This window comes from Sciurus vulgaris (assembly GCF_902686455.1).
Source record: "Sciurus vulgaris genome assembly, chromosome: 1".
In the NCBI taxonomy this organism is placed as follows: Eukaryota; Metazoa; Chordata; class Mammalia; order Rodentia; family Sciuridae; genus Sciurus; species Sciurus vulgaris.
This window is the reverse complement of record NC_136461.1, coordinates 40,068,080-40,092,338: the sequence shown is the minus strand read 5'-3', so window position 1 is coordinate 40,092,338 and position 24,259 is coordinate 40,068,080. Positions and strand designations below refer to the sequence as shown.

At 35.5% G+C, this 24,259-nt stretch overlaps 1 protein-coding gene across 1 annotated transcript in view; it reads left to right on the top strand.

Annotated features, from left to right (window-relative positions):
* Nucleotides 1-24,259, top strand: part of FAF1 (Fas associated factor 1) — a 488,868-nt gene that overhangs the window by 181,144 nt on the left and 283,465 nt on the right. The window contains exon 5 of the mRNA XM_079154561.1: nucleotides 19,694-19,785. Coding sequence (XP_079010687.1) covers nucleotides 19,694-19,785 — 92 coding nt within the window. The remainder of the gene's footprint in view (nucleotides 1-19,693; nucleotides 19,786-24,259) is intronic.

Sequence of the window (24,259 nt, the reverse complement as noted above, 5' to 3'; positions counted from 1 at the left end):
TCTATCCTATTGGATATGCTTTCTATGGAGTTCTTAATTTGGTTTATTGTTTCCTTCATGTCAAGGATTTCTGTTTGGTTTTTTTTTCAATATCTCTAACTCTTTATTGAAATGATCTTTTGCTTCCTGTATTTGCTCTTTTAACTGTCGATTGGTGCGATCAATCAATGCTTGCATTTGCTCTTTCATCTCATCATTCAATGCTTGCATTTGCTCTTTCATCTCCTCGTTTGCTTCTCTGATCATTTTAATTATGTACATTCTGAACTCCTTTTCTGTCATTTCTTCTGCCATGCTGTCATTGGGTTTTATTGATGTAACATCTAGATTTGTTTGCAGCATTTTCTTTCCTTGTTTTCTCATGTTGTTCAGATATCAGTGGTCCGCTGAGATATTGCAGATTTCCTCTGTTGATTTACAATGACCCTGAAGATTTCTATATATATCCCCTCTTAGCCTTCAGTAGGCTGAAGTCTTGGAGGAGGTTGATAATGCGGTGCTCCACAAGGAAGCTGCCTCTCTAGGAGTGGTGGCCTTCAGGTGGGGTATATTCCCTGCTAGTGGGCAGAGGCGCCTCCACTTGTTGACCAATGGTCATCCAAAGGGGACCTAGGCTGTGGGCTGAGGCAAGGCCTGTTTGGGCCTGAGTCTCTGGTTTTACCGTCCTTGTGGGAAACCTCACCCAGCAGGGAAGACTCACCCGGTGGGGAGGTCTCGCTGGTCAGTTTCCTCCTAGAGGTTCCCCTCAATTTACAGCTACTGCCTGGGCTGGACTGCCTTCCTCTGCAAAGTTTCCAGGGGCCCGGCCCTACCTCCTGGGCCTGGGAGCCTCACCCTTCGCAGATGAATCTCCTTAGGCTGCCCCTCCTCAGAGAATTTGCCCATAGGCCTGGAACCTTCGCTCCGCCCTAAGCCTGTCTCTGTGCGTCTTTTCCACCCAGAAGCCTCCTAGATCCTGGGACCCTGTTCTGCACCTAATCGCCTGGCTGCGTGGCCCCTCCTCTGAGCAGCCACCTGTGGCCCCGAACAATCGCTCTGAGTCCCAGAGACCCGCCACAGGCCTCTTCCTCCAGACAGCCGCCCAGTATGCCGGTGCGGTCACTAGGAGTCCAAGAAACTCACTTCGTGCCTCCTCCTCCCACCAACCACCCGTAGCCCGGGGCAATCAATCACTCCGAGTCGAAGTGACCCTGCCCGTTCCTCCTCCTTCTCCAGATAACCCCCCGGGTGTTCAGGAGCAGTCCCTCTGAGTGGCTCTGAATCCACGTGACCCGCTGCACGGGTCCTCTGGGCAACCGCCCGGAGCTCTGGTGTGGTCCCTCAAGACCAAGCGTCCCACCACGCTTCTCCTCCAGGCAGCCCCCCTGTGTTCAGGAGCTGTCACTTTAAGACCAAACAACTCACCACTCGCCTTCTCCTCTGAGCAGCCGCCTGGAGCGCTAATGCAGTCACTGCGAGTCCAAAGGACCCGCCGCGCTCCTTCTCCTCCTTCTCCTACTCCTCCGGGCAGGCCCCGGGGTTCAGAAGTGGTCAGAGTCCAAACAGCTCGCCACGCAGCCCCTTCTCTGGCAACCGCCTGTAGTTCCCGTATAGTCACCCGAATCCAAGCGGCTGCTCCTCTTCCTCCTTGTCCTCAGGGCAGGCCCCGGTGTTCAGAAGCATCGTTCTGATTCCAAACAGCTCGCCGCGCGGCTTCTCCTCTGGCAACCGCCTGCAGCTCTGGCGCAGTCTCTCCGAATCCAAGTGGCCACGCTCCTCTCCTCCTCCTCAGGGCAGGCCCCGGTGTCCTGAGTCCACACAGTTCTCCCCGCCTCTCCTCCCCCGGGCAGCCGCCGGAGCCCCAGTGGCTGCTCCGAGTCCCAGCGCTGTGCCGAGCGGCCTCCTCTATGGCGCTCCAGCGTGGGGAGGGGCGTCTCGCCGGCAGTTCTACTTCACAAAGTTTCCTGCGTTCCGGGACCCCCGTCCCATCCGGGATGCCCCCCCAGGGGGTGAGAGTCACCCGGCTACTTTGAGTTGGTCCCAAGCGTCTCAATATCTCCTCTCTTGAATCCTGAGTTCTGGAGCAACACGTAATGCAGCCACCCTCTAGGCCGCCATCTTGAAACCCCCCGATTGTTTCTTTTGTTTCAGTTTCGTTGATTTCGGCTCTGATTTTAACTATTTCCTGTCTTCTACTACTTTTGGTGTTGGTCTGCTCTTCTTTTTCTAGGGCTTTGAGCTGTAATGTTAAGTCGTTTATTTGTTGATTTCTACTTCTTTTGTTGAATGTGCCCCATGAAATAAATCTTCCTCTCAGTACTGCTTTCATAATGTCCCAGAGATTTTGATATGATGTGTCTTTGTTCTCATTTACTTCTAAGAATTTTTTAATTTCCCTCCTGATGTCTTCTGTTATCCATTCATTGTATAATAGTGTATTATTTAATCTCCAAGTATTGGAGAAGTTTCTGTTTTTTATTCTGTCATTTATTTCTAATTTCAGTCCATTATGATCTGATAGAGTACAAGGTAGTATCTCTATCTTCTTGTATTTGCTAACAGTAGCTTTGTGGCATAAGACATGGTCTATTTTAGAGAAGGATCCATGTGCTTCTGAGAAGAAAGTGTATTAATTCTTTGTTGGATGGTATATTCTATATAAGTCGGTTAAGTCTAAATTGTTGATTGTGTTATTGCGATCGATGGTTTCTTTATTCAATTTTTGTTTGGACGATATATCCAGCGGTGAGAGAGGTGTGTTAAAATCACCTAGTATTATTGTGTTGTGATTTATTTGATTTCTGGAATTGAGAAGGATTTGTTTGACGTACATGGATGAGCCAATGTTCGGGGCATAGATATTTATGATTGTTATGTTTTGCTGATTTATGCTTCCCTTAAGCAGTATGTAATGTCCTTCTGTATCCCTTCTGACTAGTTTTGGCTTGAAGTCCACATTATCTGTAATGAGGATGGATACTCCAGCTTTTTTGCTGTGTCTGTGTGCATGGTATGTTTTTTCCCATCCTTTCACCTTTAGTCTATGGGTATCTCTTTCTATGAGATGGTCTCTTGCAGGCAGCATATTGTTGGATTTTTCTTTTTAATGCAATCTGCCAGTCTATGTCTTTTGATTGATGAGTTCAGGCCATTAACATTCAGGGTTATTGTTGTGATATGTTTTGTATTCCTAGTCATTGGACTTATTTTTGTTTTTTGACATGATTCGGTTTCTCCTTTATTTGGCTATTCCTTTAGGCTAGTTCCTCCTGTTGCTGATTTACATCGTTGTTTTTCATCTCTTCCTCATGGAATATTTTGCTGCGAATGTTCTGTAATGCTGGCTTTCTTTTTGTAATTTCCTTTAGCTTTTGTTTATCATGGAAGGATCTTATCGTCAAATCTGAAAGTAAGTTTTGCTGGGTATAAAATTCTTGGTTGGCATCCATTTTCTTTCAGGGCTTGATAAATGTTGTTCCAGGCCCTTCTAGCTTTTAGGGTCTGGATTGAAAAATCTGCTGATATTCTTATTGGTTTCCCCCTGAATGTAATCTGATTCTTTTCCCTCGCGGCCTTTAAAATTGTCTTTATTTTGAATGTTAGGTATTTTCATAATAATGTGCCTTGGTGTGGGTCTGTTGTAATTTTGTGTATTTGGAGTCCTATAAGCCTCTTGGACTTGATTTTCCATTTCATTCTTCAGATTTGGAAAATTTTGATATTATTTCATTGAATAGATTGTTCATTCCTTTGGTTTGTTTCTCTAAGCCTTCCTCAATCCCAATAATTCTTAAATTTGGCCTCTTCATGATATTCCATAATTTTTGTAGATTCTGTTCATGATTTCTTACCATCTTCTCTGTTTGTTCAACCTTGTTTTCAAGATTAAATATTTTGTCTTCAATATCTGAGGTTCTGTCTTCCAAGTGATCTATCCTATTGGTTATGCTTTCTATGGAGTTTTTAACTTGGTTTATTGTTTCCTTCATTTCAAGGATTTCTGTTTGTTCTTCTTTTCAGTATCTCTAACTCTTTATTGAAATGCTCTTTTGCTTCCCTTATTTGCTCTTTTAACTCTTGATTGGTGCGTTCATTTAATGCCTGCATTTGTTCTTTCATCTCCTCGTTTGCTTCCCTGATTTTTTTAATTATGTACATTCTGAACTCCCTTTCTGACATTTCTTCTGCTGTGCTGTCATTGGGTTTTATTGATATAGTATCTAGCTTTGTTTTGGACATTTTCTTCCCTTGTTTTCTCATATTGGTCAGATGTCAGTGGGACTCTGTGATATTGTAGATTTCCTCTATTGACTTATAGTGTCCCTGTAGATTTCCAGTGTATCACCTACCAGCCTTCAGTAGCCAGAAGTCTTGGATTAATTTGATAATGCAGTGCTTCCGAAGAATGCTGCCTCTCGCCCGCTACTGGTTCCAGGGAGAGAGACCTGAAGAGGTCTCTTGCTGCCCAGCCCTGGTCCCAGAGGCTGGTTGTAGGTCGGAGGTCTCCACTGGCTTGGGGACTTGTGGCTGGCTCTGTGTAGACAGGCTCTCACTGGGCGGTTTGCCCCGAGAAGGTAGCCTAGAGAGGCGCTTCCCGCCGGAGGGGGCTGGGCTGTAACTTATATATTTATAATAAATTGTTTTTTTATGTGTTAACTACTTTGCAGGTAACCCCCCCACCAGTTTGTTACTTATATTTTCATTTTCATTGTGGTTTTTGAAATATGGAAATTCTTTTTTTTATTGTAAACAAATGGGATACATGCCGTTTCTCTGTTTGTACATGGAGTAAAGGCATACCATTTGTGTAATCATATAACTTTACATAGGGTAATGTTATTTGATTCATTCTGTTATTTTTTTCCATCTCCTTCCCCCCCACCCCTGGAAATTCTTCATTTGTGTACTATTGGACCTTTTTTTCTCCATAATTTTTCCCTTTATATTTGTGATTAGAAAGCCTTTCTGATACTGATACAATGTTTGGTTTTTGTATTCCTTAGAGTACCAAAATCAGTGCCCTGTACATCATGTATACTAACTAGACATGAAATTTTAGGACTGTAAAAGCCCCTGGAGGCAATTTGAGCTAGCTACCTTATTTTACAAATAAGAAAATGTTAACCACAGAAAATTTGCCTTATCTATTATCACACAAATGTTTATCATGGACCAGAACAGCTACTACTGACTTTTGACTTTTGTTTCATTTTCTCTTCTTTTAAAATTTTTTCTTCCCTCCCTTGCTCCCTTTCTCCCTTCCTTTTTAACTTTTTAATTTAGGTTTATTATACTTTCCAATAAATTTAAAATAATTTTGTTGTATGAATGAAAGAGTAATTTCCTTGCAAGCACAGCAAAGTGTTTTTGTTTGGGTTTTACAATATAAAAAGCAAAGGTATTGCTGGGTACAGTGGTGTACGCCTTGTAACCTCAGTAGCTCAGGAGACCCAGGAAGGAGGATCTTGAGTTTAAAGCCAGCCTTAGCAACTTGGCAAGACCCTAAGGAACTCAGCAAGACCCTGTCTCTAAATAAAATATAAAAAAGTGTTGGACATGTGTCTCAGTAGTTAAGCGCCCCTGTGTTCAATCCCCAGTACAAAAAAAAGGGGGAAAAAAACCAAAAAAGGGAAAGGCATAAATAGAAAATACAGTTGCTAATGAAAATTAATTGATAATCTTCAGTGATAATTCTTTCTTCTAAAGCACTGGACATTTTGCTCCATGGAAAATTATTTTAAAGACTTCCCTTTTCTATTAATTACCATTTTTAGGTTTCTTTCCTTGTTAAGAGAACATTAATTTTTGGAAAGATTTCTTTTAAGTTACAGGCCCAATTAAACATCAGCTCCTGAGCAATCTGAGGCTTTAGAAAAAGAGCGTTTTTTAAGTATTATGAAATAGTGTCTTAAAGTAATGTGAAATCCTGTAGGATCCAATGACATAGTGTGAATAACTTCATATAAAAATGAGCACAACTTTCTGGAATAAGGTCAAACCACCTCCCTTCACATATGTGTGTGTGTGTGTGTGTGTGTGTGTGTGTGTGTGTGTGTGTATAAAATTATTATGTTTTAATCATTATAGGTGCTATGTTAGTATCTTTTAATAAGAACTTATGTATATGAGCAGCATGATATCATGCTGTACAGGGGTTACATCTTTGAATTCAGAGGTTAGAATGGTACTGAGAAAAAAAACAGTGGGGCATTGTCTTGTCATTTCTTGTTCACTAGTAAATCATATCCCAGAGAAGTTTTAAACATCTGGTGTGATGGGTCCTTTCCATTCCTGTCTAAAATTCTTCTTTTGATACCGAATCCTAATTTTATTTTTCTCAGAGGACTAGCTTTGACAATTTAAATGAGAAATATTTGTAGGGGAGAGTGGTGTGAAATGTTTAAAATAAATCAATGGAAATAATCAACTTTTTTAACATTAGAAAAATATAACTGAAACAAAAGAAAAATTTGCTTTTGAGAATTGTATTTTAAATATTTTTTTGCTTCTTTTGGATGATGTTTATGTCAGCTCTGAAATGGGTTATATTTTATTTTACTCGAGTTTTTGGCGCCATCTTGTGTTGACATTTTTAATTAAAAATGGTAGGAGAATTAATCTGAAATGTTATGTGTGACTTTTAAAAATATATATAATATGGAATTAAAAGCCCAGAGAGGGCTCGTAATTTGATTCACTAATAGTCATGAAATGAAAGGGGACAATGCTTTCCATCTTAGTGATGGTAACACTGCAATAGTTTGCTATATTCTGCTTGGAAAAGGTTAGTATAACCATGGTATCCAATTTCACTATAGTTTTGGAATATAATAATACCCATGTATTTTATATGAACAGAATCCCATTCTATCCCCATGTTTGGTTGCCTTCTGCAGATTATAAAGGTTTAATATTATAAATTTAAATCAATTTTTAAAATTTACTTGAGAAAAGGTATTTTTATAGAATCTATATCTTACAGATTCTATTTATTAAGATTAGGACCTCTAAAGAAAAATAAATAAAACTATTTGAACTGATCTGATTTTCAGGCATTTAAGTGACAAATAGAGAGTTTGAAAATCTATTCTTAGTTTGTTGGAATGTTAGCAGACTAACTGGAATGACCTTTTGCTGATTATTTTTCTCCTGAGTAGGCCAAAATTAATTCAGAGTAATTGTTGACAAGGGTTTAGGTAGGGTTGTTTTTTTTCCCCCTATTTTACTTTATTTTTTTTAAAAATTAAGCTTCCTGTTCATTCAAAACTAGAATATTCTACTAAAAGAGTTTTTTTTTTTTTTTTTTTTTTTTTTTTTTTGTGGGGGGGTGGCTACTGGGGATTGAACTCAGGGGTACTCAACCAATGAGCCACATCCCCAGCCCAATTTTGTATTTTTGAAACAGGGTCTCCCTGAGTTGCTTAGTGCCTTGCTGTTGCTTAGGCTGGTTTTGAACTCGTGATCCTACTGTCTCAGTCTCCATGCGCCACCATGCCCAGCTAAAAGGTTGTTTTTAAAAACAAAAAGCAAAGCTTTTGATCTAGCTATACTTCTCCTGTAATCTATCCAAAAGAAGGACAACCTATTTTAGAGATACAGACTTCCCATAAAGCAACACAATTCACACTAGCCCAATTATGGAGCTAGCCTAGGTGTCTATCAATTGATGAATGCCTAAAGAAAATGTGGCATATATATACAATGAAGTTTTATTCAGCTTAAAGAAGAATGAAATAATGTGTTCTGCAGGGAAATGGATGAAGCTAGAGAGTATTATGCTAAGTGAATTAAGCCAGACTCAGAAAGACTGTGTCAGAGAGAAAAAAGTAAAATAAAAAGGAATTTCATGAAGTTAAAAGGGAGACCATTACAGTAGACAAAGGGGATCAGGACCAGGGAGAGAGAGGACAAGGAATGGTACTGGGGAGTGAAATTGATCAAATTATGTTAAATGAATGTACACATATGCCACAATGAAACCCATTATTCTCTATAATAATTGTGTTGAAATAAAAATTGTTAAAAATTAAATAAAAAGCAAAGAATTTTACTTCTCAAGAGTTGAATTATCTTTATTAATCTATAGTATTGTTCAGTGAAATGATTTATGGTAATACCTTGGTGCATGTTAACATAAAACCATGTGTATGTAAACTATCCTATTTTCCAATGTAGAGGTAGGCATTTTCATGTAAAATAGAATTAGCATGCCTAATAAGTTGGGGGAATAAGTTTTTATGAGTTCTATTTCTAACTGATTTTTCTGAAATTCCTTAATCTTAGCAAATCATTGAGAAATGTCTTGGCAGTAATTGGTATGAACTATAGAAAATTACAAGAATTTGTACAAAGAAAATTATATTCAGAGCAACATTTAAAATATACATATTATTCTTCAGGATAAATGGTTTCTGGTAATAACTTGGTTTATATTAGCATTCAGTCATGTGTAAAGTTCCTGGAAAATGGACAAAATATTTGAACAACTCTTTATAAGCATTGGAAAATCAGCACCATCAGTTTGTAATCCCTGAGAAACAGAAAACAAGCCAGGTGAACCCTGTAGTTGTCTCTGATTTCTTTCTGGAGGAGGTTTTTATCATGGTTCAGGATAAAGGGCCTTAAGCAGAACTGAAGAGTCTTAACTGATTTGAAGACCTAGGGCATCTGTAAAATTGAGATCACTGGAATACATACGAAACAGAACTAGAGACAAGAACAATTTCATAAATCTCAATCATGCTTTCTGCAAATCATTTACTGAATAATAATCTGTGTTTAAATGGGAAAGCTGAACAATTCTTTGAACTCATATGTAGGGCTAAGAGACTGTTAAATTCCTTTTAATAGTCCAGAGAGAAACATATGGGACAATTAGTCATCACTCCAGAAAGAATATTTTCCATATTAAAACTGAAATATTTAAAAATATTTATTGATTAATTAATAAATAGTAATAATGAACCCATTACATGTCAATGAAAGTTAAATTTTAAATGAAAAATAATTTTCCAAAACAAAATAGTTTGTGGCAAACTTCAGTTTTTGTCTGTATGGAAAGCAGCTAGCTTCTTATCTCAGCAACTCCCCTCATTCTGTTGCAGTATATAACTTCTGTTGAAGTGCTTAAGAAAATACTACTTTAAATAGATGTATATTTGGAGAAAAGAGGAGTAATTCAATAGACAGGTAATTGTGACATTCTTTTTTAATAATGTACCAAAACTTGGCAAGTGATAGTTTATGTTTAGTTGCAATATAAACTCTGAAACTATTTTAATGAAATTTTAGTGTTCTGTTATATTAAAAATATCTTGTACTTTCAGTGCAGGATTTTGTAAGATGATTTAATCACTTGGAAAATATTGGTTCACTTCATTATGCATAGCAATCATGTTAATACATGACAGTAATCAAATACATTTGTTAATATCATAATCTCACAAAAAGATTTAAGTGTAAGGAAGTTATCAGTCTCACAGTGGCAGGTTCAAATTCAAAAATTGGATTTTAGTTTGAAGATTTAAATTTAGTTAATGAAAACAAATGTTGCAGTTGTTTTCTTTGACATTTTTTCCCCTAGTACTGAGGATTAAACTCAAGGTCTTGCTCTTGTGTTTTCCTTGAATTGACTGGCTCACCTTTGTTTTATTTTGAGAAAATACCTACTCTGAATACCCTGGTTAGTTAGTTACTTGTTCAGGTAAGAATGGTATTCTGCCAAAAACTCCCAAGTCCTTTGACTTAAGTCAATGATTACACTTGAATATGTAGGAGAAGTGCATCAGTTTCAAGGAACCTCAGAAATTTTTTAGCTGTTTCTGAGAATTAGTGCTCTGGATACACCTGATACAAGCTTATAAAGGAATTTCAGAAGAATCAATCTAATATACAAGAAGTTTAAAATAAGTGCCTGCCAGAATAAACTTCCACACTCTTTAAAGGTAAACTACTAAATCCAGACACTCAATATGGTTTTCACAATATCTGCCATTCAACCGGGAAGTAGTAGACACCAGTGGAAATAACAAATATTAGAACCCCAAAAAGAATTAGAAATAAAAACATGTCCTTTAATAGCAGAGACAGTAGAATTAGCAGCTATTAGCAGATGAGGATTTGAAAACAGGTCTTATAAACATGCTTAGCAGTATAAAGGAAATTAATAATTTAATGAGGAAAGTAATGCAGAATATTGGAAAATAACCGAATGAAAATTATGGACCTGAACAGAAGTTATAAAATTAAAAAGTTACTCGAATAGATTACAGAGATTAACTGGTAAAGAAAATATCAATGAATTAGAAGACATATCAGAAAAGCAGTGTGAACTGAAGCACACACAACAAAAATACTGGCATCAGTGGGTAGGGAGGGAAGGGTGGAGCGTGAGTGGCCTGTAAGGGAAACAAAGTGGTATAATGTGTGATTAGAGCCCCAGAAACAAAGTGAACAGTAGAAAAGGGGAAATCTTAAAGAAAAAAATAGCCTACTACTAGCTAAATCTGAGGAAAACTGAATTCACAGATCTCAGAAAGTTATTTGATAATAAATCAGAACTAAGAAGATAATTTGATTATATCCATATAATAGAATACTATGTAGTAAGGGAAGTATAGACTATTGTTACATGCAACAATGTAGAACAATGTCTGACTATTTAGAAAGAAGTCAAACTTAAAACCATATCAAATCACATTATAATCAAATTGCTGAAAATCAGTAGTAATGTAGTCTTTAAAAGAACCAGGAAATGGGTGGGGGGGATACATAATCCACAAAGGGAAGATCTCAGAAATTTTAATTTGGAAATTAACCAATATATTTCTAAAAAAAAAAACCCATAGATGAAAGAACAACTCACAAGAGAAATTAGAAAATATTTTGATCTTAATTATAATTGTTTGATGTCAACAAATTGGTATTAAGAGGGAAACTTAAGAACTTTTAAGTTCAAATGATTAATTATAACAGAATAAAGTTATAAAAGCAATGATCAATGTTTCCACCAAGAAGTAGCTTAAAGCAAAGACAGAAAAACAGGAATCAGATTTACCCTCACTCCTAAAATAACTTGAAACACCACCCCAAAGTCTTATGGGAACAAGGCTGGGGATAGTGTCTGTTCCCACCAGCTAGTTTAGAAAACCTCACAATTCATGGGGCTTTGGACAGACTACTCAAAAGGGTCTTGCTTCAGTATCGGTGACTAATTAGCCTTAGATGTACTAATTTGGTGGGACTGACTAACAAATGTTAAAAACCAAATACAAAATGATTGAACTGTGTCCAAGTGACTTAATTGCATCATAGAAGAAAGCTCAAGAATACACAACACACACACACACACACACACACACACACACACACACACACACAGGAATATTACTCAGCCATAAAGAAGAATAATAGTATGGCATTTATTGCAGATAAATGGATGGAATTGGAGAATATCATGCTAAGTGAAATAAGCCAGTTCCAAAAAACCAAAGGCTGAATGTTTTCCCTGGTAAGTGGATGATGATATATAATGGGAGTGAAGGGCGGTGAGAGAAGAATGGAGGAACTTTAGATTATGTAGAGGGAAATGAGATGGAGGTGGGGTATGAAAAATGGTGGAATGAGACAGACATCATTACCCTATGAACATGTATAATTACACAAATGGTATGAATCTACATCATGTACAACCATAGAAACGAAATTATGTACCCCATTTGTATATAATGAACCAAAATGCAGAAAAAAGAATATATATACATATGCATATGTGTATAATATATATATATATATATATATGAATAGAAAAATCCAGCACCCTAAAGAGAGAACGTTCAGTGTTAAGCATCCAATAAAAAAATCACCAGACATAAAAATGCATAAAAAAAATCTGGCTCATACTGAGATAAATCAATCAAAACCAACACAGAGCTAACACATATGTTAGGATTATTAAATAATGTTACTAGAACAATTATAATTTTATTACTTGGGTTCAGAAAGAGAGGAAAGATTTAAAATAAGTCCTTGGAAATGTACAAATGACCCAAATTGAACTTCATAGAGATGAAGAGTATGATGTTTCAGATGACAGATATATCAGATATTCGTAATAGGTGATCAGAAATTGAAGAAAAGATTAGTGAACTAAAAGGCTTACAAAAGAAACCATTCTGGATAAAAGTTAGTAGTTTCTTAGAGAGTTAAAAATACACTGGCCATTTCTCTCCTAGGTACTTAGCGAAGAATAATGAAAGCATATGTTCATCAGAGACTTGTATATTATTGTTCATAGCAACATTATCTATTATAGCCCAAAGCCAGAAACAACCCCATATATTCATAAACCAACAAATAGATAATTTGATTTCCATCCATACAATAGAATACTACTTAGTAATGAAAGTATAGGACTGTTGTTACATGCAACACTGTAGAGCAATCTCAGACAATTTATTTTGAAAGAAGCTGAATTTAAAAGAGGACATTCAGCAATTCCATCTATATAAAATTCTAGAAAATTCAAACTAATCTACTCCAGAAATAAACGCTGTGTTTCCTTGGGGAGTAGGTGGAGGTTAGTGTCGAGGAATTACCAAGAGGCATAAGGAAACCTTTGGGGGGTGGTGGATAAGTTCATAAACTTAATTGTGGTGGTTCATTGTTGGATACACTTGTCAAAATTTATCAAATTCTTGATTTTAAATATATGCATTTATTTTATGTCAACCTTAACTTCACAAAGCAGTTAAGAAATTTAAAAAAGAAGAGCAAATCAAACCCAAAGTATCTACAGAGGAAAAAAGAACAGAAGTCAATAAGTAGAAAATGGTTAAATATTAGAGAAAATGAGCAAAACTTAAAACTTTGAGAAGATCAGTAAAAGTCAGTGATTCTCTTGCTAGGAAGAACAAGAACAAAAGAGAAAGTATAAGTTATTCACATTGGGAATGAAAGTTGTGCCCATAAATATTAACACGTGCAAAGTATTTAGTGTCCTCTCCCCCCGCCCCCAAATTATCATCATCTTCATCTCATCTAGTGCTTTGAGCATGCTGGGCAAGTGCTTTCTCACTGGGCTACATCTTCAGCCCCCATAAAGCAATATTAAGAAGAAACTTATGATAGCAAAATTTAAAGATGTATGAAACTTTAAAGGTTAGAAAAATTATTTTTAAGTGTATAGGTTACTGCACTTATAATAGAAAAAGTAAAATATCCGTGTAGTTGTAAATCAAATATATAAATTGAATCTAAAACCCCAAGCTGAGATGGTGTCTCTGGTGAATTCTAATATTTAAGAAAGAAATCTTATCAGTCCTTGAAAAAACAGAGATAGATGAAACATTTTATAATTTACTTTATGAAGCCAGCATTACCCTAATACCTAAACTGGACAAAGATATTACAGGAAAAAAAATATTCTTACAACCACAGAGGCATAAATCCTTTACAAAATATTTGCAAATTGAATCCAGTAAAATATAATTAAGTGCATGCATCTTGAAGTAGGCTTTGTTTCAGAAATGAAAGACTTCATTAACAGGTTATATAACCCATCACTATAATTTTCCATATTAGTATAATAATGGGAAAATCATTTGATCATTTCAGTATATGAAAAAAAGCATTTGAGAATATTCAATACCCATTTCATGTTAAAAAATAAAACCAAAGTAGGAGCAAAATAAGAATCGAAGAGAACTTTGTCAACTAATAAAGGGTGGTGTTCAAGAACATGCAAGTAATACTTTACAAGGAGAGACCAAATGCATTGCTCCTAAGATCAAGAGCAGTGATAGGTCTCACTGATAACACTATTTAGTACTTTATAAAAATGATATGCAGATAGGCAGTAAACACAAGAAGATGCTCAGTGGCATTAATGATTAATAGGAAATACAAATTGAAATCACAATGAGAGAAACCACTTTACACCTGTTGGAATAGCTAAAATTAAAAAGACTAAAAATTTCAGTTGTTGTTAGAGATAGGAAACAAATGGAACTTTGGTAAATGTAAGATGGTTCAGTCACTTTGGAAAACAGTTTGGCAGGTTTTTAAATGAGGTTAAACAGATTTCTGTCGAGTAATTTTATTCTTAAGTATTAAGAGAAATCACACATATTCACAGTAATGTCATTGTAGCTTTTATTTATAATACGGGAAAACAAAATCAGCCCAAATATTAATCAACCAGTGGATAGGTAAACAAGTGTAATATATTCACCTATATGGTTTGTTACTTTGTAGTAAATTTCCCAAATGAATTTGGGAAAGATGACATGTGTTGAATTTGAAAGATGACATGTGTTGTCTCATAGTCAGGAATCATGGTATAAATAGTATCTTATGGACTGAATCATGCAGTCTCAAGGCTCCACTGAGGAAAGACCTACTTCTGAGATCACTTGTGGTAGTGGGCAGGATTAATTTCCTTGTGGGCTTTTGAACTGGAGGCCTCAGAAAGAGAAGTAAGTCCTAGTATTTTGTGATCTGACTTCTGAGATGATATCACCTTTATTCTTTTTTAACAATTTTGTTCTTTTTAGATAAATACAACAGTAGAGTATATACTGACATGTTATATATACATGAAGTACAACTTATCCTAATTAGGAGTCCATTCTTGTGGGTCATACATGATATGGAGTATCACTGGTCATGTATTCATATATGAATATAGGAAGGTTATGTCTGATGCATTCTACTTTTCTTTTTCTATCCCCCTCCCTTCCCTTCATTCCCCTGTGTCTAATTCAGTGAATTTCTACCCCACCCCCTTATTATATGTTAGTATCCACATGTCAGAGAGAATATTCAACCTTTGGTTTTTTGGGGACTGGCTTATTTCACTTAGCATAATCATCTCTAGTTCCATCCATTTACTGGCAAATGGATTTCATTCTTCTTTTTGGCTGAGTAATATTCCATTGTGTGTGTGTGTGTGTGTGTGTGTGTGTGTGTGTGTGTGTCTGTGTCTGTAAAACATTTATTCGTTCATCTGTTGAAGGGCACTAGGTTGTTAAATAGCTTAGCTATCGTGAATTGAGCTGCTACAAACATTGATGTGACTGTGTCAGTGTAGTATGCCAATTTTAAGTCCTTTGGTTGTGTGCCGAGAAGTGGAATAACTGGGTCAAATGGTGGTTCCATTCCAAGTTTTCTGAGCAGTTTCCATACTGCTTTCCAGAGTGGCTGCATTAATTTGTAACCCCATCAGCAATGTATGAGTGTGCCTTTTTCCTCACATTCTTGCCAGCTTTTATTATTACTTGTATTCTTGATAATTGCCATTCTGACTGGAGTGAGATGGGATTCTAGTTTTAATTTTCATTTCTCTAATTATTAGAGGTGTTGAACATTGTTTCATATATTTGTTGACCATTCTAGAAACAAATACTTAGTCTCAGCTACCCTCAAGGAGATTATAGAGGGCAATAGGAGGTAGGATAATTTGAAGCCGTTTCAGAAGCTGTCATGCCATGTTAAGGAATAGTATTCAGCAATGAAAAGGAGCTATATATTGGTATATATAGTAACATGGATGAACAACATGAAAACAAAAAAGAGAACAGGCAAACTAATTTTTAGGATGAAAAATGAGGATAAGTGGTTGTTATGGAGGCAGGTTTTATTTCAAAATGGTATAAGTAGGCTTTTTGTGTTACAGGAAATATTATTTATCTTGATTATGTGATAGTTGCAACAGTATAAATACTGTTAAATCTCACCTCAAAAATTACAAGAAATTTTATTATGTGTAAATTATAATTCAAGTAAGTTTTTTAAAATTTATTTTAACTGACATATAAAACATAGAAATGTACATTAGAGGATACTAATGTCACATTATTGGAGTACCAAGTGATGTTTTCATACATGTAAATATTGTATAATGTTTAAATCAGATTAAACATATCTATCTCCTCAAATATTCGTCATTTCTGGTTAAAAAAAAAAAAAAAAACCTTTTCAAAGCCTTTCTTCTAGCACTTTGAAATATACAGTACAGTAGCAAACCAGACTTCTTGCCCCTGTTTCTTAGTACTCATTAATCAACCTTTCACCTTCCTCTCCTTCTTCCCTACCCTTAGTCTGGTAACCACCATTGCACTTTCAACATCTATGAACTTCTGTGAAGTTTTGTAGATTCCACATTTAAGTGAAATCATGTGGTACTTTTCTTTCTCTGCCTTGCTTATTTCACTTAACTTTATGAGCTCTGTTTTTCTTTCATGTTGTAGCATGAATTTGTTTGTTTTTATGACTGAATAATATTCCATTGTGTACATATACCATGTTTTAAAAAAATCTACTCTTTAGCTGATGGACACTTAGGTTGTTTTCATTTCTTGGCTATTGTGCACAGTGCTGCAGTGAACATGGAGTACATAAGTCTCTGGCATACTGATTTCACTGGGATGTATACCCAGTAGTGGGATTGCTGGGTTATATAGTAGTTCTATTTTTAATTTTTGAGGCACCTCAATTTTTTTAAAAAGTAAGCTATTGGATTCAGTGGTCTGTTCTTGATGACACTGGCCTATCTTGACAATTGTTCAAATAATATGGAGGGGGTGGTATACTGTAGTGGCAGTGCCATTTTGTGGTAAGCTTTTTGGAATTAGGCAGATCCACGTAGGAGTGAGACTTGCTATATTATAGCATTTCTCTGCTCTAACTTGTTTTGGATATCCTAAAAACAATAACCAGGTTATTGAGAACGTATACTGACAATTTCCATGCTAGAAATTTAATGTGTATGTTACCTCATGAGTTGTAATAATGATACAACTCAAATAAACCAAGATTTATTGAGTTCCCTAGAATGTATTGTGCACTTTGCAAAATATTTTTAATGACTTATGTTATTCAGTATTCACAGTAACCCATTGATTTTTTTTTTTTTTTTTTTTTTTTTGGTACCATAGAGGAAGGAATTGAGGTGACTAGAGAATAATTTTTAAAACGTGAGGAACTCAGATTGCTGTCATGATTTTGGTTTTGTCTTTTTTGGGGTTGGGTATTGGAATTGTTTTTTGTCTTTTTTCCTTAAAATAAATATGTGTTACTTTTATTATTAATGAGAAATATACTATAGAGTTTCTCCAGTACAAATTTAAAAGACTTCAATTTTTCTTTTTAATATTTCTTTGTAATTAACATAAATGTACATATATTTATGGGGTATGGTATGGTAATTTGATACATGTATATAGTTATAATAGTCAAATCAGGATAATTAGCATTGCTATTCTTTAAAAAATTTATCATTTCTTTGTGTTTGGAGCCTTCAAACTTCTCTCTTTCTGTTCTTCATAAAATATATAAGTTGTTGTAAACTGTAGTCACCCAGCTGTGCTGTAGAAAATTAGGACTTCTCCTAATTATAATGAAGATGCAGACTAAACAATGGAGAAAATATTTAGAAACTTTAATAAGAAAAGATTTGGAAAAATATTTGATAAGATTACTATCCACAATATATAAAGAACTAAAAAACCTCAACAACAACAACAAATCCAATAATCTGATTTTTTAAATGTCAAATAGTTGGTCACAGTGGCATAAGGTGTTATTCCAGTGATTCAAGGAGGCTTGAGACAGGAGAATGGCAAATTCCAGGCTGGCCTCGGCAATTAGCAATACCAAAAAGCAACTTAGCCACACCTTGTCTCAAAAAATTAAAAGGACTGAGGATGTAGCTCAAATGTAAAGCCCCCTTGGGTTCAGTTCCCACACATGTGTACATGCCAGTGTAGTGGTGCATACTTGTACTCCTAGCTACCTGGGAGGCTGAGGCAAGAGGATCTTTTGAGCTCAGTAGTTCAGGTCATCCTGGACAACATAGCTAGACCCTCATCTTAAAAAAAAGAAAAAATTGTTAGAGGATAAAAAAAGTAGTAGTGAAGGGGAGGATAAAAGAAGATTAAATAATTGGCTTTGTGTTTTATTCCTCTCTGTGGAACAAAAGGCTATTTTTTTGTCTGTGCGTGTGTCATATATTATTCAGGCTTTCTGCGAAGAGTAACAGATTTTAAGCTAAAATTTTTTGATTTTTTTTTTCAAGATTATAAGAAGGAAGTGTCAGGTAGAGATACATGTTTCTAAGAGGAAAGCACTGAACAGATTTCTGCAAATGCATATGCTCAGTTCTAGACAGGCACAGCCCCAGAAATACCAGCCTTAGCCATGAAGGGAAGGGCAATGTTTATAGTCTTTGGTATAAAAAGTAAAGTTTACCTTTTTATTGTTTCCATAAAGAGAATGATACTTTCTTTGTCAGCACTGACATTTTTGTTTTGTTTTTTAATGGACCCGATACCTTTATTTTATTTATTTATTTACTTTTTTTAAAGAAAAGATTTGGAAAAAGGATTGAACCCAGTGCCTCACACATGCTAGGTGACCACTCTACTACTGAGCCACAACCTCAGCCCCACAGTGACAGTTTCGAATGCCAAGGTTGGCTAAAGTTTGTTCTACAGGTATAATGTTGAACCAGAATTGTTTTTATGATGACTAGTCACTGTCCAAAGTGTCCAGATAGGAACTTTCTTTTGGAAAGTAAAAGTTGTCACTGGGCTATGAATCTTTGAGTTGTAACATTGCCTACTTCAGAAGCTATGTTGCTAAAGAACTTGTGTAGCTTAAGTTTTTTCCTCCTCTTTTTCCTTTAATAGCATGAAATTATTTTTTCTCTTTAAATATATAACACAATAAGATTTTTTGTTATTTATAAATGCAATTGAATTACTTTTATTCTAATATTATAGACTAGCAACAATCCAATATAAGATATATGACAGATGTTCACATCTTGATTCAATTACCTGTTTCAAATATTATAGTATAAGAGATCATTTAATTAATTCATAAGTAGATGTGATTTGTGAAAAAGGATTTCTGAAGAAAGGGAAAAATTGTTCTTCCTCACTATTTCTCATTAGTATCTTGTTCATTTTTTTTTTTTTTTTTTTTTAACCTTTCAGTTTCTCGTCTTCACTGAATAGAGTTTCCTTGCCTGTTTTGGTTTGGCTATCCTGCAGACTGGGTTTAAGTTTCATCTCTAGTATTTCCTTCCTCTCTATAATTCTTTTGCTTGTCTCTTCAATAAAATTGTAGATCATATACATTGGCTTTATCTTTTCAGTTATTTAAAGGGATATTATCTCCTTCTATCCTAATAATCCTATGAGTAGATGAGATAGATGATATTCTTTTCCATTTTATAGAAGCAGAAATAAGAGCAAACAAGTTGTTTCATTTTCCACAAATAAAATTTCAATATACATTTTCCTTACAAAACTTGCTTTCCCTGTTCTATTATGTCTTAGAATTTATACTTTACGTGCCACTTCTACTATATGCTGAGCACATGATAGATATTGCCAGTTGATTGGCTTCTTTGTTCAAACCCCCAGTCACTGATATGTCTTTATTTTTAGAAGCCTTTTAAACAAATTAGTACATAAAATTAATTAATTAACTAAGTATGGGATCATAATGTTGAAGCCTGAATTCTTCAAAGGGGCACTAAGTTCTTTGATCAAGGAGATTTGAAGTTTGGACTAACTAATTATAAAAAATATCGTTCATCAGACAAATGTCATTGTACACTGTATGCAAATATTAATGCCTAGTCCTGTTATAGACATATGTTGGCAGTGTTATTTTGTTGGTAATCTTTGGTCTCTTCTTATTTATACAGGAGAAATTAAACAGATTCTAGAAAATGAACTGCAGATTCCTGTGTCTAAAATGCTGTTAAAAGGCTGGAAAACTGGAGATGTGGAGGACAGTGTGAGTCTCTTTTCTTGTTTTTTTGTCGTTTAGTACTGGGGATTGAACCCAGGGGCCCTTTACCACTGAGCTGTATATCTCCAGCCCTTTTTATTTTGAGACAGGGTCACTAAGTTGCTTAGGGCTTCATTAAGTTGCTAAGGCTGGCCTTGGACTTGTAATACTCCTGTCTCAGTTCCTGGTAATTAGGATTATAGGCATGCACCACCAGGCCCTGCCAGTGTGAATTTCTTAATTGCCTAGAAATAAAATTAAATTACACAATTGACTAACTTGTATATGAAATTCAATTTTAATTAATATTCTTACATATGTCAGAAATAGGTTTGGTGATAGTAATTTTGTTTAAGTAATCCATAGTGATTGTCAAGCTAAAGTCTTTTCATGCTAAACCAAAAATAGTTTTAAATGAGTTAGGCATGTAAATGAAAATATTATGTGGCATGTTTTTTCTAAGTATTTTATAGAAGTTTGGCACTCTTTTTTTGAAAGTGTCTATCTTTTTCTCAACCTTCTTAGGGTGTCAGTGAGTGTTCTGGAATAATAATTTATTGAACAATTACTTACTGACCTGAAAGAAGTCACACACAATGTATACATTTTTGCAAGTGTTAATTATGGAACAAAGATAAAAATGGGAAGCTTTTAAAACTTGAAAAATTTAAATGATAGAATATTTCTTTGTTTACTTGGATAGTGACAGGTGAGTGGAATAAGAATCTGTAGAAAAGGTAAGTTTCAGATAATAGTTGCTGTTCTTAGGGATACAGTAGCAGCTTTGGGTACAAAATATTTTGCACACCGTATTTTTATAGAAAGAGTGAGAAAGTAGGGAAAGAAATGAGTTAAACCTTAAGGAGTAAATGTTTGAGGTAGAAATAATTTATTGACTCTTTCCATACTGAGTCTATAGTTTTACAACCGGGCATAATTTAGAATCTGCAATTTTTTGTTCAATTCTTTGTGAATAGCTTCTGATTGTCATTGTGCTTTTAAGTCATATGTGAGTTCTTGGGATATATGGAGAAGTTTTGAGTATTTCAGTGAGATACAGGAATTTCACATAGGCAAATTATAAGTTTAGATACAAGTTAGTGATGTGTTGTATTGGGAGTCAGCAACCTTTTTCTGTACAAAACTACCATAATAGATATTTTAGGCTTTGAGAGCCTTAAAGTCTCTTTTGCAGCTATTTTATTTCACCTTTTTAAGAAAGAGTGAAAGCAGCCATAGACAATATGTGAAAGAGCAAGCATAATTCTATTCCAGTGTAACTTTAATTTATGGACAAAATATTTGAATTTTATGTAATTTCATGTCATGAAAATATGCTTCTTTTGATATTTTTCCTCCTAACCAAAATGTGAAAATCATTCTTTCCAAAACAGGCAAACAGGCCAAATTTGTCTCATGGTAGTTTGCTGACCCCTGGTGCTAAGTGGTTTTTCTGTTTTTGTAATGCTAGGGATCACAGAAGAGCCTCATACATGATAGACAAGTGCTATACCATTGAACTACACCCCAAGCCCCTGACTGTTCTAATTCATACATGGATTTGTAAAAAAAGAGAGGCATATTAACTAATAATCTTGACAGAAATAAGTAGAACACCAAAATGAAGTCATTTATATAGATGCATTATTTATTTATTTCTTATTTAATAACTTGTGAGTATGAAAAAGTCTTGGATGAAATTTTCAGTAGGTTTTAAAAAGAAGGGCCACCTCTCTCCCACCCCCACCCCCACCTGCCTCCGATGGTGTCTTGCTATGTTTCCCAGGCTGACCTCCAACTTGTTATCCTCCTCCCTCAGCCTCATGAGTAGCTGGCATTACAGGTGCATACCACTGTGATGGCTAGAGCAATCATTTTGAAAACGTTCACTATGCTGTGTATTCTAATATTGAATATAGCCTTTGTTACAAATAATACTTTCAAGCTGGATGCCATGGCACATTCCTGTAATCCCTGCTGCTCAGGAGGCTGAAGCAAGAGGATTATAAATGTAAGGCCAGTCTGGGCAACTTAGTAAGACCCTGTCTCCGAATAAAATAAGAAGGTCTGTGTAGCACTCAGTGGTAAAACATCTGTAGATTTAATACCTAGTTGTGCAAAAAAGAACACGTTCTTATTTTCTGCTGAGGTAAGATCATCCTTCCTTAGGAGTCCTTACCTTCGTCTACAGGGTTAAGAAGTGTTTCTAAACATTCATTCCTTGCTTTCCAGTACTTTAACTTTGTATTATTATCATTTGCTTTCATTTAGTCAGGACTAATTTTATTACACCTTTCCCCCCTGTTAAATGTCAATCACTGCAAGGAGTCTGAGTGAGATTCCCGTCACTCCTCACTTCAATCTTCATAGTCTCTGTACATCCCATACCCTGTCTCTGTCCTTTTTCCTCTGTCATTCCTTAAACCTTCTTGCTATATGCAGAGGTTTGCTGTGGAATGAATTTATCATTAGCATAATTCCTTGTATTGTCAAACTCTTCCCTTGAAGAGAAAGGCCATCCCCCCTGCCCTTCCAATGGGGTCTTGCTATGTTTTCCAGGCTGACCTCCAACTTGTTATCCACCTCTCTATTCTCATTGTTCCTCATTTCCTTTTCTAGACCTTTATCTGTCTTTCCTCTGTAAAATTTCTTTGACTTTCATACTGCCCGTTCATTTTTTCCACCCTCTTTTCATGTTCATTATGTCCATTTTCTCTATTTTTTTACTCTAGATTAAATTTCATGATTAGTAATTATAGCTTTCTTGTGTAAAGCCTTAATTCTTGGTAAGTACATGCTTGACTGAAATCCTTAATTTGGTTAAATCCAACTCTCTGTTTTTTCTGTGCCTTAGGGGAATATGTGGCTGGAGACAAGCAAAATCGTGCTGATGGTGTATCTTTAAATTCATGCTCATGATCTTCAGAGTACCCCTTAATGTTGCTAGGCAATTCTAGTGTAAATACTTGGTTTATCTATACACTCCTTCATTTTGACTCTCAGCTGATAACTATGTTCTTTCCTGTAATTTTATATCTTTAATTTATATGTCTATCTCAGACATGCATCCTGAATTCCAGATTCCTATATCCAGCCATTTATTTACTTTCTCCATTTGAATGTCTGGTAGACATTTCTAACTTAGTTTGTCTAAAATGTAAGTCTTCATCTCTAGTCTTCTGCATATCATTTGATGGCAATTCCATCCTTCCAACTTGTTTAGTCTAAAATTTTAGGGTCATTACTGATACCTTTCTCTCATAATCTGTATATACTTTGTCAGAAAATATTTTAGTAGTACTTTCATAATGTATACAGAATCCACCTGGTTTACTCCACTTCTACTAACTGTCACAGTGACTTAAGCCCCCAACAGCTTTATCTTAGTTTATTACGTTGACCTGCTGTGTCCTGCTCTCCTCTGCCAATCCCTTTCTTTTCTTTGCTGCCAGTGTAATTCTTTTTAAAGGTGAATCTGATCATGTTACCCCAGTAATTTCCCTCTCATCCAGAGTAAAAAGTCAGACCTTTACATTAGCATAAATGATTCATCACGTTTTCTGTCCTCGTTGCTGTTACTGGATGACCTATCTCCTACCGGTACTTACTTAGTTCCAGTTACATTGGATTCTTTCTTGTTCCTTAAATATTTTGTACTGGCTCTTTCCTTTGCTTGAAATATTCTTTGTCTATATATTCTCAGACTTTTTTACTTTACCACCTTCAGGTCTTCGCTCAAATGTCTCACATTCTCGAAGTGAGACCAACTAATTTTAAATTGCAAAGCTCCTCTATCTCATATTTTTCCTTCCTTGCTTTATCTTTAGTTAAAAAAAAATTATTCCTTTCTGATACTCAGCTATATAGGTTAATCACTTCATTTCTTCCTACTAAAATGTGAACTCTGTAAGATTGGGATTTTATTTTAAGCTAGTCACTGCTATCCTCTCTGGCTAGAGTAATCCTGGCAAACAGGAGGTGAGAAAATAAATATCTATTGAATAAGTTTATGCCTTGAGCTGTAATGTAAAATGTACTTCCTCATGTGTATTGCTATCCACAAAGTATTTCAATAAGTATTTACCATCATATTGTGAGTTTGAAATGTCTGAGTGTTGTGGTCAAGAAATTTAATCACTTGTGCATGATTTTTTTGATAGTAGGTCTGATGTGGCTCAAGAGAAATTTATTTAATCCAGACAGAGAGATTAACAGGAAAGGTTTCTAGAGTAAGAAGAGTACACTGACCTAGGTAACACTTCCTTACACCTTCATACAAGGTGTAAGCTAAAATCATTAGCTTGAGGTGCTCTCTATTATCTTTTCTAGGTCTAATGATTTCTGAAAAACCTCCATTGCTAATATTTGCTGTAATGACTCTGGCATGAGTGCTTATTAGTCACAAGCATATACTTCTAGAGTGAAGAAATTAATAAGTCTCAAATGTGTGCTTATTTGTAATTCTTTTTTTTTTTTTTTT